A 17,078-nucleotide genomic window follows, 5' to 3' on the forward strand; every position below is an offset into this window, starting at 1 on the left:
TTGTGCCGCATTGTTATCATTGTGGTTGTTCTCCCTTGAATCCCCTTTTAGGAGATCAAGATAATCCAAGACTCATCTAAAGTGATCAAGGTCGGTTTCCAATTTATCCAAAGACCCACTGGTAATTTGGCTTTAAAATTTTGAGAATGCCCTGGTTAGAGATAGGCTCACCCCAGTATCTGATCTTGTTTATATATTTTTGAAAATACTTGCAGAAACTACTGTTTGCTGTTAAAAGACTCCAGATTAAATACCTCCATTCTTAGTCTTCCACGCACAAACCCAGATCAATACTTTGCTAGGAAATGCCCACTCAGACTGAGCATAATCTTGGCAATACTTGGCTGTTTCATCCTGTGATGTACTGAATTCTTTGTTTCTCAGTCGATGAGCTGGTTAGCATATTTTTAAAAGCCTTGATGAACACAAGAGGATGTATACTCCCCCCCCCCCCCTCCCAGTATTTAATTCTTGTTACTGCCTATATTTAGGCAGGCTTTCATCCAGTACGATGAATAACTGTGGCTTTTCCTTGTACCATACAACACATGGTCGGGTGACATGCCGTTGTGATTAAACTCATTCCTGTATCCTTGGCCACAAGTTACAGGGTTAATATGTCCATCTGCTTAACAATTGTGGTTGACGAACCATCACTTAATCTTCGACAACTCTCACTGAATTACTTTAAAGTGTGATGCAACATTCTCCACTACTGTGGTAAATCTTTGTCCGCTGTTGTTTTTAACTGTTTTAACCCTATGTTAATAACCTGCCCTGGACTACCTCCTTGTGACATCATCTCATTGACAGATTGCTGCACTATGTGTGGCAGTTCAAAACCTACATATTGATTTACAAACTTACCTTTACATGAAAGATGCCTGTATCAAAATTCCCTAACTGTGCAGCTGACTGTAGTTTAATGTTAGCTTGTTGTCCTGTAGTGAAAATTTCTACTTTAAAATCTGATTTACATGCAGGTTCTTCAATAAGTGTATGCTGATCAGACAACTGCTTCATTTTCTTAGGCAAATCCTTGTTTGCATCCTTCAATACACCAACTTCAGTATTTATGGTAGTTTGTTGCAATGACATATTTGCTGCATCAGTTGTGAGGGTATTACACTGTAATGTTAACTTTGATATGCCCATAACAGATTCGTTATTGGAGCAGAAATGTCACCTCAGAATTCATCATATTTTGTGGAAATAGTTTCACTAACATTTCATCGTATTTGTTTGACAACTGATATGATAATTCATTATATTTAGTGGACATTTCAGATGATATAATTTAGTGGATATTACATATGACAATTTAGTTGACATTTGATTTGACTGGTCTAACATTTCTTTTTTTACGGTGGATATTTCACCGCATACTTCAGAAGATGATTGTTATAATACATCAGCTAAACTGTGAAGCATTATGGTCCTTTGGTGTCGTATATTGCTGGCAGTTAGTTTCACAACAGGATTAAATGTAGGATTAAACACTTAGCCTTCAGCTCACGAATCATTCCTGATGCTGAAGCATTTGTTTTTTCCTGTCTTTACCTTAACAATGCAACTGAAATGACACGTTTTATTCAAGTAATTAATTCTACTGAGCATGACTGTTCTCAGAGTACAATATGGCTAAGCTGACACAGAGCTGTGCCATTACATGCTCCATGACATGAATTCGGCCATCTTGTACAAACTAATTACTCTCTATTGTTAGATGTTACTATGGAAATTATCAGTTCTACTGTGATAAATGAATCTGTTGAATGAGTACCCAGTGTGAATGAAACCACTCTACGCGTAGGCTAGTGTAATAGACTATATCATCTTTATCTGTTTTGTTACGCTCAGCGCAGTTAGCAATTCTTTTGATATAATTTTTCTCGCTGCTCCAGTTAAACTTGTCATTATTTACCATTTATTCTTCTTTACAATCTATTTTCATACTTATTATCAGTTTCCTCCAATGTTATGTGACGGCATTTGCACATTAAATAAAGACAAAAAGTTTATAACAAAATAACATACACTGATGAGCCAAAACATTATGACCACCTGCTTAGTAGCTTGTTTGTCCATCTTTGGAATGAAATACATCACTTATTCTGCATATTAGGGATCCAACAGTTTGTTGGTAGGTTTATGGAAGTATGTCATGTAATTCGCGTAAATAACAGGCTGCTGATCTGCGTACGTGGTGGTGGAGCCTGATGGTGGCCCAGACAGGTTCCATAGGATTTACATCAAGCAAATTTGGTCACCAAGACATCAATGCGAGTTCACTATAATGCTCCTCAAACCACTGTAGCATGGTTCTGGCTGTGAGTCATGGACAATTATACTGCTGAAAGATGACATCGTCATCGGGAAAAACATCAAACATGAAGGAATTCAGGTAGTTCACAGCTGTCAGTATGTCTTCGATTGTAACCACAGGTCCCCATGCAAGAGCAGGAGAATGTTTCCCACAGCATAATACTGTTACTACCAGCCTGCATCCATGGTGTGCTGCACATTTCAAGCCGCCGTTCAACTTGGTGACAGTGTTTGCAGAGATGGATAATCAACCTAGCGTAGCAAAAATGTGAGTCACCCAAAGAACCAACATGTTTCCACTGATTGATGGTTGAATCCCAATGGTGCTGTGTCCACTGCAGTCATAATTGACAATTTTGTTGGGTCCCCATGTGAACATGTAGAGGTGGCCTACTGCAGAGCTCCATGTTCAACAATGTACAATGAACGCAATGAATGGTGTGCTTTGAAACACTTGCGCATGTACCAGCATTGTGTTCTTTTGATAGAGATGTCAAAGATCAGCATCTATTCCACTTTATAGATCAGATAAGCCTCTGAAACCCACGTTCTGTGAAGAGTCATGGACTCCAACCATTTAGTGCCTAGTGGTGGTTCTCTCTCCTACCTCTTTTCGTAAATGCTCATAAAAGTAATACATGAACACTGGACCAGCTTTGCTGTTTTTGAGATTCTCGTTCACAGGTTCTGCGTAATAATAATCTCCCCTTTGTCAAAGTCATTTGCCTCAATGGGTTTCCCGATTTGCAGCTCATATCTTCGCTAGGGTGGTCCCCCATCCGTGTCTGCTCCGCTTACATACTTTTGCTACCACATCATGGGACCGCAATGTCACCAGGCAGCATCCAATGCTGCAGTGGGCAGTGCCCGTAATGTTTTCGCTTATCAGTGTGTAATATACATATAATACCATACAGTTTATACAATGTCCTGTCTAAAAGTAGCCAGTGTGATTTTTTTATGCCATAAATCACATCAAAATAATGATGGAATGCAAGATTGTATTGTGCCTCAGAATACTAACTGTTCTGAGGTGGAATGAATCACAAAGGTTGCAGAATGAGTGGAAATGATTGTTTAGTTTGCAGTTAAGATAGGATTTGAACAAACTCCTTCCTGAAGCTGAGTCTGCGTGTTGGTACCATTATTTTTCCAGTTATGATGAAACCAGGCACAGAGATCGCTGTAGGAGAGCGATGGTTGACCATGTTAAAATGTAGCACAATACAGTGAAATATTTCGCAATGCGCAGCAAGGATCATCAGACTTCATACAATGAACAATTTAGACTGCACATTCTAAGAAAAAAGATGCAAATATGCATGTGATAAACTTTTGCTTCACAGCGGCATTAAACTGCTGAAACATGGAACACGCTTGTACAGACAATTAGTGATATTTGAGCTACATGTTCAACAACCATTAATTCATTTTAACCCAACAGAAAGATAATTACTCATAAATAACTTTGACTACAAACATGGTGATTTTAAATGGCATCTAGACAGAAAAAAGTGTTTGCAGTAAATAGGACTCTAAGGAACTTACTTCGTTTCACACAAAAGCAGAATGAAATTATTCCATTGACTCTAGTACATTTGAGTTCAAGGATATACATATCTCTCTGCATGCTTCTTAATTAAAAGTCAAGATTTAATTTATCACAATGTGGTACCTCATTACTACCAATTTTTATGACATTTGTATGGCAGGTGACATGATGATCAGCAATCAGTAATACTTCTCAACAACTGCAGTATCTTATATAACATAATTCCAAGGAAACTCACAGCTGACACACACTGCTAAATCTACTCATGAGTATAAGTACCTAATGCTACGTTTGCCAAGATGACACTGGGGTGAAGCAATTGCAGTATTGTCAGTAATATACAAAAATTATGACAGCAGAAATTTATTATATTACTAACAATATTAGAGGTTTGGGCCAGAAGAATTGTGAGACTAGAGTAGATAGCTGGTTATTTGTCATACCTATACAGACTCCTGCAAAGCAACTGTATCACAGCTGGTGTACAAATCGGTGCTTTCTCACATGGCAACAGCTTTAACAGACCAGTTACTGACTTTGACTGAATAATTGTTGGAGCTTTAAGTGGGTGTATCAAAGAGACCTTGCACTTAGGTCACACACAGGAGAAGTATCGGGATTAGGTGTGACATATGAATTAAACTATGATATTGTGTAACTTCTGTGGGTGATGAATATCACAGTGGGTGAACAACATTGTAGAGAGAGAGAGAGTTTGAAGCTTATGGGCACTCAATGGCGAGGTTATCAGTGATAAAATCGCTAAAATTGTATCACGCAATGAGAATGAAACTTATGAAATGACACTCATGCACTCACTCCCACCTCACTTGCATGGCCCACACAATCACTCTATCTTAAATGCCCTAAGACAATGGATAAAGGGTGAAAGGTGCCATACCATGTGTTAAAAACACAAGTAAAACAACAGCATAGTTAAATGTGACCGGTTGACCACTTCCAAAAAGCTGTGTGAGCCAGTCACTCTGTTAACACATTAAGACTGTCTCCTTAAAATCTTGGGAAAAATGCTGTACAATTCACAGAACTTTACCTCTAACCACATTAGTTGGAAAGTCACTTAAAATACAGGCCAGGTCTGTTGTGTCAAATCTGACTCTACCCTTTGATTTAAGAATAAAACAGTCTAATAAAATGTGGTGCACAGTGAACTGTACACCAAAAATACCAAACATTGGAGGGTCCTCTCATCTGAGCAAGAAGCCATGCATCATAGGGTTGTGGCTTATGTGAAGATGAGTAAGGACAACTTCGTCCCATCGATGTGACTGAAAGGAGGTGTAACTGCCGTTATTGGGCAGACAAAAACCCACACAAATGGGTTGAAAAAGCACAGGTGACAGGTGTCCGAAGGTGACAGTATGGTGTGATATCACGTCATCTGAAGTTCTTGGTCCTTTGGTCCTTTCTTTCTATGGAACACAATCAATGGCAAAAGATACCTGGAAATGCTGCAAGATCGTGTAAGGCCAGTAATATCACAAAGGAACAACCCACAGCTTCACTTCATGCAGGATGGAGCACCTGCACATTTTGCAAATGATGTCCGTGAATGTAGCATGATCATTTTCCAGGTCATTGGATAGACAGATGCGGTGCACATGAGTGGCCTGCCCGCAGCCCTAATTTAGTGTCTTGCAATTTTTTTCTCTGGTGGTGGGCTGACACAGAGGTATAAGAGAGAAAACCACAGAACTTGGATGAATTGGAAGCAGGATTATCTGATGTGTTAGCCCACGTTCCACCTAACATGTTGCAGGCATCAGTATTGCATATACCAGTTTGTTTTAAAAAGAGTGCAGAGGATGCTGGAGCTTATGTGGAGGTTTAAAATGATGTTAAACACAACCTCAAGGAGCGCAGTTTCTAACAAAAGTAGTTCTAAGAAAATTGATTTAGAAATAAAGAAATTATAACTGTTTAAAAATCGGAGTGTCAGACATCCTGTAAATGGCACTTATTGTCTGTTGCTTCCAGCCACTCATCCTCCCACTGACACAAGACTCTGCATCTCAACAATGGGGCAATAGCATGCAGGGGGATGGCACATTGAACTAATTGAGGATCGTGATATGCCTCTTTGGCTACTACGTATGCTCTTTCATTCCCCACAATACCCAACCACCGAGCGAGGTGGCGCAGTGGTTAGACACTGGACTCGCATTCGGGAGGACGACGGTTCAATCCCGCGTCCGGCCATCCTGATTTAGGTTTTCCATGATTTCCCTAAAATCGCTCCAGGCAAATGCCGGGATGGTTCCTTTCAAAGGGCACGGCCGACTTCCTTCCCCATCCTTCGCTAATCCGATGAGACCGATGACCTCACTGTCTGGTCTCCTTCCCCGAACCCACCAACCACCACCACCACAATACCCAGGTGCCCTGCCACCCAGCAGAAAGACAGTTCCTTCTCCAGCTGTTGTAGTTAGAGGAAGGCATCCTGGATATTTTGGACTACTTTATCTGCTGGGCACAAGAATTGTAGAGAGTGAAGGGCACTCAGAGATTCGGAACATAATAGTAATTTAGTACTCAAATCACGTATCATATGCTTCAGTGTCTACAAGATCGCATGTAACTCCATGTTGAAGACAGTAAAGACCTTGAGGACACGATCTAGGAAACCAACAGAGAAATCGATGGAGTCCCCTTGTTTTGATCCATCTGTAAAGGCAACTGTAGATTAGTAGTGCTCAACTAAATATTCCTTAAACAATGTATTTAAAACAATGCAGGTGTTCAATCTTTCCTGTACTGCAGTAAATCTAAAATTACTCTGGGCCTCTCTGCAAATGGCAGACAGTTAAAACCATGGATTTGACATTATACTTGCTACATGCCACGTGCCTCCAGCACAATGCCGCACATGGGTCCCGAACGGCCTGCTTATGGACGATTGGAGAAAAAGTGTTTGCGAGGTGGATGAGCAATAGTGTGTTATACATGTGAAGTCGGAGCTGCATGGTACTCACACACCTGACATGCCATGAGGAGTTGCCATCTGACCATAAGTGGTGGGTCACCAGTCTGAGCACAGAGACTTGGTATTGGGCTGGTCCTGTAAGCACCCACAGCCAACTTAATCTCCTCATTGTGGACAGCGTCAGTAACCTCCAGATAAGAAGGTCTTACTGACCCATACACTGTGCACCTGTAGTATAGCCATGAACACATGAAAGCCCTAGAAAACTGGAGCAGACATGCCTTGTCCATACCCCAAGACCTGTTATTAAGGCACTTTATGAAATACAGTGTCTTCAGGATTCTGGCTTTCAGATCTCTCAGGTGTGGCAACAACAACAATTTGGAGTAAAAAACGAGGCCCAGAAACCTCACTGAATCTTTAAAATGTAGAACAGTGTCCCTCATATGCAAGTTAGCTAAATTAAAAATAAGGAGAGAATAGTCAAAATGAACTCCCCCCCCCCGTCACACACACACACACACACACACACACACACACACACACACACACACTTACCTGCAGAGAACTGGAAACCTTCTAATCTCTGCACTGTAAGTCGCAACTGGTGAGTTGCTGTTGCAACAATGGAGGAGGAACAGAAAACAGCAAAACTGTCCACAAATAAGGAGCACTGTTCAGGAATCCTCGCTCTAGACGTGATAGTGTTTACGACTATGGCAAAGAGAGTAACACTTAAAACACTGCCTTGGGGAAACCACTCTCCTGTTCAAAACAATCTAACAGTGTGTCACCAATGCACAGAATAAAAAACAGTTTAACAGGAAAGACCATGTGAAGATGGGGAGGTGTCCTAGAATACTGTGTCTCTAAGTAGTGTCGCACACCTTCCTAATGTCAAAGCATATACTGAGACAGTGATGTTTATTTAGAAAAGTCTGCTGAATATCCACCTCTAGCAGTGTCAGGTTGTTGACAGTGGACAGAAACCTCTGGAATGCACACGAAGAGCAGGTAAGGAGTCACCTGGCCTCTTAATAACCAGACCAGACAATGGTTAACCAATCACTCCAAGGATTTTCCAACACAGCTCATAAACACAGTACTCCAATAACTACTGGGACATGTACCCTTCTTTTCTGGTTTGAGGTAAGAGATCAAAACTCTCTGTCAAAAAGTTGGGAAAGTGACCTGCCTGCCATATCAAATTAAAACATTCAAGGAGGATTTCCTTTGACACTTTAAGCACATGTTGAAACATGCAGTACTGGATTTGATCATGACCAGGTGCAGTATCACGAGTATCAAACAGTGCCAACTCCAGTTCTCAAATGGAGGAAGGGTAGTTGTAAGACTGAAAATGGTTGGATCTGAAGTCCAACTTGCCCCTCTCTACAATCGCATGGTAGTGGTGAAACACTAGATCCTGGCTGGCATTGGTAGTAGTCTTTGCAAAATGGTATACCATTTTCTGAGTAGTGTCTCCAGGCATTGTTTGGAGACAGCCCTGCTACAGCACTAGTGCTATTGGTAAAAGACTGTGTCTACTGGAAATGCTACCGATGGCTTCTGACATTTTTGTAGAACAAGCAGAATGGTTGCCATGACCTTTTCTTGCTCTCCCTAATTACACGTCGAGCCTTGGCTCTCAATATCCAAAAGACTGCGAGGTTATCTGCTGTTGGGTGGTACTTAATCCATCAAATAGGCACATGCCACCCCCAGATCGCTGAGCACCAACACTTGCCTTTGATCTACCATGGTACGGGTTGCCTCCTAAGATTATCTGAGGTCCTTGGGAATGATAAGTCAATGACATGATGGATCACTCATGTAATGTGGTCTACCCATCCCTGCACACTGTCCCAGTGTTCAAACACAGCCAGTTGGCCGAATAGCATCCAGTTAGCCCAGCTGACCATCCATTTTGGTGGCTTCTGATCAGGTAATGCTTCTTCCAGTAGGTGTATCCACAGTGGGAAGTGGTCACTGAAATTAAGGTCATTGGTTGCTTATTATTGAGTGGAGTCTGCAAGAGCAAGAGATCAGAAAAAGACATCAATGGCTGAAGACAATCCAGCAGCAGCCAAGAAATGAAATGGACCATCTGTATTGAGGATGCACAGCTTCTGAGAAGTTCTCCAAGACTCAACCCCTAGGGCATTGTATAGTGTGAGCCCCATAATACGTTGAAATCACCCAGTAGTAGAAATGGGTGGGGTGTTGTTCAATAGGTCAATGAGAGCCTCAGAATCTATCACATCCTCTGGAGGAAAGTATAGTGAACAGATAGTGATCTTCTGACCCTAACCAAGGAGAGAACAGAGGGTTGGTGCATGTTATTGACAAACGTAGCAAACGTCCCTCATCTCTATTCCCAGTTAGGTCACCCTTTCAGTGGAGGGTATAGGTACCATAGAACATGGGCATCAAAGGCTTTAAAACGCATTTCTTGTAAACACAAGCACAGGAGATGGGAGTTTCAGCTGCTCCACATGTCCTAAACCCATTAATGTCCCACTGTAATATGGGATCCATCTATCATGGGGGTAGCACTTTTATCCTATCCTTCTGGTGGGGAGGGGAGCCTGCAATGGGTGAGGACTCAGTCTCGGGGCAAGATGATGGCCCCGGTCCTACATAAGGGTCCACCGGCTCTACAGAAGAATCATTAGCAATGTCAAAGAAGACAATGTCAACATCTTCAGACTGTTTACTTCCCAATTCTGTCAATGATGGATGCTTTGCCTTTGATCTTTTGCCCAGGGTAGGCTTTGAGGCCACAACTGTGGCAGTGGTAGTGGCAGTGGCAGCACTGGATGGCATACCATACTGAATCTTTGGAGGGGCAGAGAATTCTGAAACAGCAGCAACCACAGCATTTTCTGAAGTTCTAGGGGGCAGTACAGGTGTCAAAGTAATTCCAGCAGCACAAGTGCATTAATAAATGCAGCTACTAGGCTACTAGTGCTGTCACTAGCAACATCCATTTGTGTAGCAGTATCAGCTGTCTGCACTGGATGTTTAAGAAGTGAAGCAAAGGGGGTGGTAAACATTGGAGGCAGCACGGCTTTATAAATCTTTTTGGCCTCACCATACGGGATACATTTTGCAGCCTTAAGCTCTTCTATCTTCCATTCTTCAAGATATATGATGTATCCCGATTGCAGACAGGGTTAGCCTCAGAGCAATTTACACACTTCAAAGGAGATGAAAAAGTGACTCCTTTGTGGGCAACCTAAAGGGATTTGCCACAAGTGGCTCCTCTGTGACACCCAAGAGTAGTATGCCCAAAGTGCTGGCATTCGAAACAGCTCACTGGGTTGGGGAAATAAGGCTGCATCCGTAGGCAAAGGAAATCTATCTCAATGTGTTCAGGAGATTTCATGCTTCTGAACATCAGGATAAAGGAATCTGATTTTACAAGATCCCCATACACCCTCTTCATGGTGTTTTGCATGTCAACCATACCTTCTGGAGACCACTGATCTTTCAGTTCCTTCTTTGGAATGTCCATCAGATCCTTGCACATCACAACACCTTTGCTGTAATTCAAGGTGGTGTGCAGCTCAGTTTCAATGGCATATTCCCCAAGGCACTGCGCTTTCTGTAGGTTCTTAACTTACTGGGAACTAGATGATTCTACCAATAGTGTCCCATTACACGATACCCTGGCTAATTTTAAAGTGCCTGAAAAGCCTTCCAAGTCTTTTTGAGTATAGAAAGGCAAATATCTCTCGAAGCTTCTCTCTTTCCTTTTTATTATTAAAAACACTTTCTGATTACCAGCACACATTCTGTTACCAGAGGCAACACTTCTGAAAATAACTCATGAGTCAGAAGTACTTTCTACATGAGCCCTCTTGTTTGATTGGGTGTTGGTACCTACCAGCAGCCTACCCTTTCTGCTGAGAGGAGGAAGAGAGAATCTCAAGGGTTCCACCTCAGTCCCATGAGCAGCTAGGGAAATAAAAGTCCACCTAGACAGAACTCCACATGCCTAGGTAAACCTTATACAACTGAGGTGTAGCAGGTTCCCCAGAGGATGCCCACTACAACTGTTCCCCTCAACTGCCATGTATCCCATTGGGGCACAGCATATCTTGAGATTGAGGTATTTGTTATAGAGGCTTTTACCATCCTCCCTATCTGTGCAGTCAAGCCAAGACCCCTGTTCCCCTTAACTCACAATGATCCACTGCTGCGTGGCATGGTGGTCACTGAAAAATGCCCAGAGCTTACTGTGGCAGAAGACTGGCAGTGCCTACCAGTCCCCAGCTCAGGAGCCCCAGGGCCACCAAGCCTGTACCCAGCAAATGGAGGCTGAGCCCATGAGGGCGACTTTAACATGACATGACGTAGTTATAACCACAGCAAGTAACACTCTCTGTAAAGACTCTGACAAGGTTATTGGTATATTTGGTTAACCCCTGCTTCCCACTGCATATGTGGCACCCATAGGGTCAAAGGCTCTAGAGAAGGCACATGACATATGTGACAGATTTCACAAGGAAACTGTTGACAGTTACTACATTTGAAATGGACAGAGTGGTCCACAGAGCCTTCAAAGAGTCAGAGATCAACATCTAAGATAACTTACTTGACTGAAAGAGACCAGCTAAGTTGATTTCAAGATAGGTGTTGAAGGTCTGTAGAAAATAACACAGGTTATGCATTTCATGGAATCAGATCGTGAAGATGAAGCTAAAAAATCTGATCCAGACATAGGTTTAAGGTGCTGTTAAGAGCATATAACATTGCCACACATAAACTCGTATCAATATTATGAAGCTATGAAGAATGACTGCAGATAGCTGGCGTGAGATTGTGGTCAACTAAGGTTGTCAATCTTTCCGTGGGAGTATTGTAACCATCAGCTAGTGAAATCGTGAAGCATCCGTCAACCACCTATTTTCATTTTTGTTTACTGCTTCCATCCTGGAATTACCATCAGAAAGATGTTAGAAACATATTCTTCTTTTATCTAAAAAAGTCATGCCAACTACCAGAAGCATTCATCCTTTTTGTGGACTCAAAGCTTCCCAGTAGTTGGATGTAAAACAACTGCTACTGACTTTGGATGGTAAAATTCTTCAGTAAAGTATCTTAATATTTAGAAAACTGTTTTCTAAGTATTGTGTCTTTTTGGACTATTTACTGCCATGAAAATTCATGTATTACTATTCTGTACTAACAATAAATCTGTAAAACAGTGATTTCTGACTGTCTTTGAACATGCTAATCTCCAAAACTACAATACGAATTTTCACAGGATTTTTGCACGTTATTTGAGCACGGTTTGGGGCTCGTGTAGGCTTTAGTTCATCAAAATAAGATCACCAAAAAAATATGGTGGTTTAATGTTTTAGTGAAACTTTCTTGACTGTCTGTCTGAACACAGTAATCTCCAAAACCACTAGACGGATTTTTATGGAGGGTTCACCGGTAACTTCAGCATAGCTAGGTGCACTGTATTGGTTACATATTATCAAAATCAGATCTTGGGGAAAAGGATATTCATACAGATTAAAACATGCATGTATGTATGTATGTATGTTCCACATCTCTTCTGAAACCACTGGACTGCTTTCAACCAAACTTGGAACACATACAAGTATCATTTACTGTCTGGAAAGAACCACTGTGGGGGGTAAGAACCACCTACCTATCAAGAGCTTGGGAGTAGGAGTGAAAAAGAAGGATAGGCCATGACACAGGAATACCCAGACTTCATTGATTTGCAAAAACTTTACTAATAATTTCAAACCTTTATCAAACTTTTCTCACTGACGCCCTCCTCAAAATGATGAAAGGAAAAAAGTTTATTGTTTATTATATTTTCGCTGTTCATTTTTGCAATAGGCATGACAATGTATTACTTGTTTACTGCTAACTGTATTTGTGACAGATTTTACAGATGCTGTTCACATTTACCATGAAATGCACCTGTGAAATTATATCATTGTACAATACATAGTTTAGGAGATATGAAGGAAGGAGGAGATGACATTAAATGTGTATTGTCTGCAAAGGTAAACAATAATTGTATTCTTTGTACATAACAGGAAGAAGTCTTAACAAGCAGAGTTCCATCTTCAGAACACAAATAATGCATTGATTCATTGAAAATAAATTAAGATATCATATTAGAGCAACAGAAGAGAAAAGATGAGTCATTTCTCATCTTCATGGCTTGAATCAGATTAGGTGCATAACCTAAAATAACTTAGAATTCTGCTGCAAAAATTTTACTGTACAAACATACAAATTTGCTGTTATTAACCATTTAATTGCTCTGGACGTGTTAACGCATGCACCTTTGAACGTGCACCACCAGTCCTACCTGGTACCCTAAACGTGTCTACACATAGACACATTCAGAGTACCAGGTAGAAGGCCTGGTGGTGTGCATAAACATGTTCCAGAGAAGTTAAAGGGTTAAATTACATTTATAATGCAATGGAATATCCAAGAGTTTTTTATATTTAGCGGAACTATAAGTTATTATATTATAAATGTATATAATATAAAACTGCTTCAAATGTATCTACTCCATTGAAATGGTCCAGGACTGAAGGCACACTACATTTCATTACAAAGTACATTGTTATTGCCATTCTTTTCTATTGCTGCACTGTAAACTACAATAAAAGTTGGGAGAATATTTATTTTAACATACTCATAAAAGAAATAGTTACAAAGTTGAGCACTAACCAAAAAAAGCTGATTTAAAAATTGAATTAATCAACTTTCTGTTTTGTCATGCAGTATCACAAAATTTATTGTTAAATAAACTATACAATCAGAATACAAAAAGGGGAAAGACACAACAGCATTCCGCAGGCGAAAAAATTAATAGCATTGCACTTTAGAAAACTGCCATAGATTTGCATTTATACTGATCTATCAAATAAAGTTTAATTTCTATGTTAGTTGCCAATCCTGCTCTAATATTGCTTTATCTTTCAAAAACAAAAGTTTTCGAGTTCCTTCTTACATAATTTTATCAGTATTCCAATGTTTGTTGTATTAACTACAATTAGACAAGATCCAAATCTGGATCCAGATACAGCAATAAGTCTAGGGAATGTATAGGTATAGAAATGCATCTAGTGGCCCAGATACCATATTTACTAGATATTCTGTTCATAAATTCAGCTGCAGCAGAAACAGAAATTAATATTTACAAAACACGCCAGTCCTTTCACATCAGGACTTGATCAACTATTTCAGTTTTTTAAACTATTAGAACATAGCTCTCTTCACATATTTTTGCACAAGCAGATTCCTTCTTGTACTTACAATAACTACATTTCAGTTTACATTATATGAATCATTAATTAATTTAATTAATTAAATCGTTGAGAAACACATACTCTGTATGTACAGCACCCCCTTTCAAATTAATGCATTGCAAGTACAATAACAAGTAACACAATTGCAAATGGTGAGTTATTTTAACTGAAATACCACTTTAGTGGCTCTGAATCTTCTGTTTCGCTGTCACTGCACCCTCTAACACACACTGGTTATTTAAGATAAATCACTATTCCAACCATTGATGAGTAATTATATGTGGTGACTTTCTACCTCAGATCTATGGCAATTGTATTATATATCTTAAATTTATCATCATGTAGGAGGCGGAGAAAGATGCCTCAGTGTTACATAAGGCTTGAATACATCTTCCATCACAGAACACAGAGTTCCATAAAATGTATGACTGTACAGACAACAGTTTACAAATAGATTCAGAAATGAAGAACCAATCAAAAATATGAGAAGAAGAGAGACTGCCAATGTACAAATTCTTCTCAGGTTCTTACATGACACAGCTTTTCTCAAAAACTTCTTCATGTGTTGAAGTAATTCAGAATGAAATGTGCTGCAATATACAGAAAGCTAAGATTTTTATTTGAACAGAAACTATAAATAATCTTCTCAATAAATTATGAAGATAAAAAGTCAAACAAATAACTATCAGTATGTATAAACAGGGTGTTACAAAAAGGTACGGCCAAACTTTCAGGAAACGTTCCTCACACACAAAGAAAGAAAATATGTTATGTGGACATGTGTCCGGAAATGCTTACTTTCCATGTTAGAGCTCATTTTATTACTTCTCTTCAAATCACATTAATCATGGAATGGAAACACACAGCAACAGAACGTACCAGTGTGACTTCAAACACTTTGTTACAGGAAATGTTCAAAATGTCCTCCGTTAGCGAGGATACATGCATCCACCCTCCGTCGCATGGAATCCCTGATGTGCTAATGCAGCCCTGGAGAATAGCGTATTGTATCACAGCCGTCCACAATACAAGCACGAAGAGTCTCTACATTTGGTACCGGGGTTGCGTAGGCAAGAGCTTTCAAATGCCTCCATAAATGAAAGTCAAGAGGGTTGAGGTCAGGAGAGCGTGGAGGCCATGGAATTGGTCCGCCTCCACCAATCCATCGGTCACCGAATCTGTTGTTGAGAAGTGTACGAACACTTCGACTGAAATGTGCAGGAGCTCCATCGTGCATGAACCACATGTTGTGTCATACTTGTAAAGGCACATGTTCTAGCAGCACAGGTAGAGTACCCCATATGAAATCATGGCGCTGAATCGAGGAAGTACCGTACATACTGACGAAACTAAAATGAGCTCTAAAATGGAAATTAAGCGTTTCCGGACACATGTCCACATAACATCTTTTCCTTATTTGTGTGTGAGGAATGTTTCCTGAAAGTTTGGCCGTACCTTTTTGTAACACCCTGAATGTAGGATGGCTTTCTAACACTGATGGCATTTAAATAAGGAAAATGAACATCACTTTCAACACAATTTTTCTTGTAGTTCTGCAAAGTCAATATGTATGTTATTCCATATAAAGCCTGATTTTAAATATTCCATTAACTACCAACCTACACCCCTCCCCCACTCTCTTCTCACTACACAGTCTCCTACCAGTGAAAAAAATGGCATTTTCGAGCAATCACACTTTGGAATTCAAAAAGTCTTTGATACTGAAAAAGCAATTTATATATTCACTGAGCATGTGACAAAAATTTAAAATGATAAAATATCATCCATAGGCATCTCATGTGACTCATCCAAAGCGTTTAATGGCATCAATAACAACATTTTGTTAAGTATGTTATATGAAAATTATATACCGAACAAATGTTTCACAATCTTTCTGCCTTCTTATTTAAGAAACAAGATTCTGAAAACTACACTGCTAAAAAGAAAAACAGTCATTACTATTTTGGAGTTAAGGTAGGAGCCAGCTATAGAATGGAAAAAAAATACAGCTGACACCTCTCTTTATTCTATTTAAAGCTTCGGAACAGATCTCAAGATCAGTTTATGAAGTAATCGTACCTGAACAAGATGATTTCATACTTGAAAGATTATGTTGCAGGCATATTCTCAATCTAATCTACCCTTATAGAAGATAGACATGGAAGGAAACAAAACACAGGAATCACTTTCATTTCTTTCAGTGGCAAATCAGGATATACATCTGAAGAAACAGATGTCAAAATGTTCAACTCTCTGGACCATCTCTCTGTGTACTATGCCCAAAATGATTTGAACCAAACTCGAGCAAGACCCAAGTTTTTGCCTTGATCTCAGAAACAGAGAAGATGAAAGAAAACTTGAAGAGGGATGATGTTAATAAAAGCTTCATGAGAACAATACTGTAAAATGTCTAGAGATCAATTTTTCAGACCTCTAATCTTCACACAACACTGTCTGAACACAAAGATGAAAATATGTGGTAAAATATCATCCACAAGCTTACAAGCACAACTCGGAGTGAATCAAGGGGCTGCCTACAGTCTCTCCTCAATGACCGTTCAGTGAGTGTTGCTGCATGTGAGTCTCCACAACAGGCACCTGGTTCATGAACCCATGCTAACTGCTGTTCATCAGCAACGAAGGCTGGAATTCGCATGCCAGTACCGCAACTGGACATTCACTGAGTCGTGATAGGTGGCTTTCTCAGATGAATCACATTTTATGTTCCATTGGCCAAGTGATGTTGGCATGTATGGCATGAAACATCTAAAAGCAAATACTCTGTAACAACTGTTGGACGGGTCCAGGTCAGAGGAAGGAGCACTGTGGTCTTGGGAATGTTTTCATGGTGTTCCCTAGGTGATCTTGTCATTCTGGAAGGCAGAATGGATCAATACAAGTATTCATATGTCCTTGGGGACTGTGTCCACCCCTACACGCAGTTTGTTCTTCCTCGGCATGA

The 17,078-nt window shown here is 40.2% G+C and overlaps 1 protein-coding gene across 1 annotated transcript in view; it reads right to left on the reverse strand.

The window, feature by feature from the left end:
- Nucleotides 1-12,638: 12,638 nt before the first annotated feature.
- LOC126162581 (uncharacterized) overlaps nt 12,639-17,078 on the reverse strand; it is a 249,666-nt gene continuing 245,226 nt past the window's right edge. The window contains exon 23 of the mRNA XM_049919176.1: nt 12,639-14,706. Within this exon, the coding sequence (XP_049775133.1) occupies nt 14,454-14,706 (253 nt within the window). The 3' untranslated portion in view covers nt 12,639-14,453. The remainder of the gene's footprint in view (nt 14,707-17,078) is intronic.

This window comes from Schistocerca cancellata, chromosome 2, assembly GCF_023864275.1.
Source record: "Schistocerca cancellata isolate TAMUIC-IGC-003103 chromosome 2, iqSchCanc2.1, whole genome shotgun sequence".
NCBI lineage: Eukaryota > Metazoa > Arthropoda > Insecta > Orthoptera > Acrididae > Schistocerca > Schistocerca cancellata.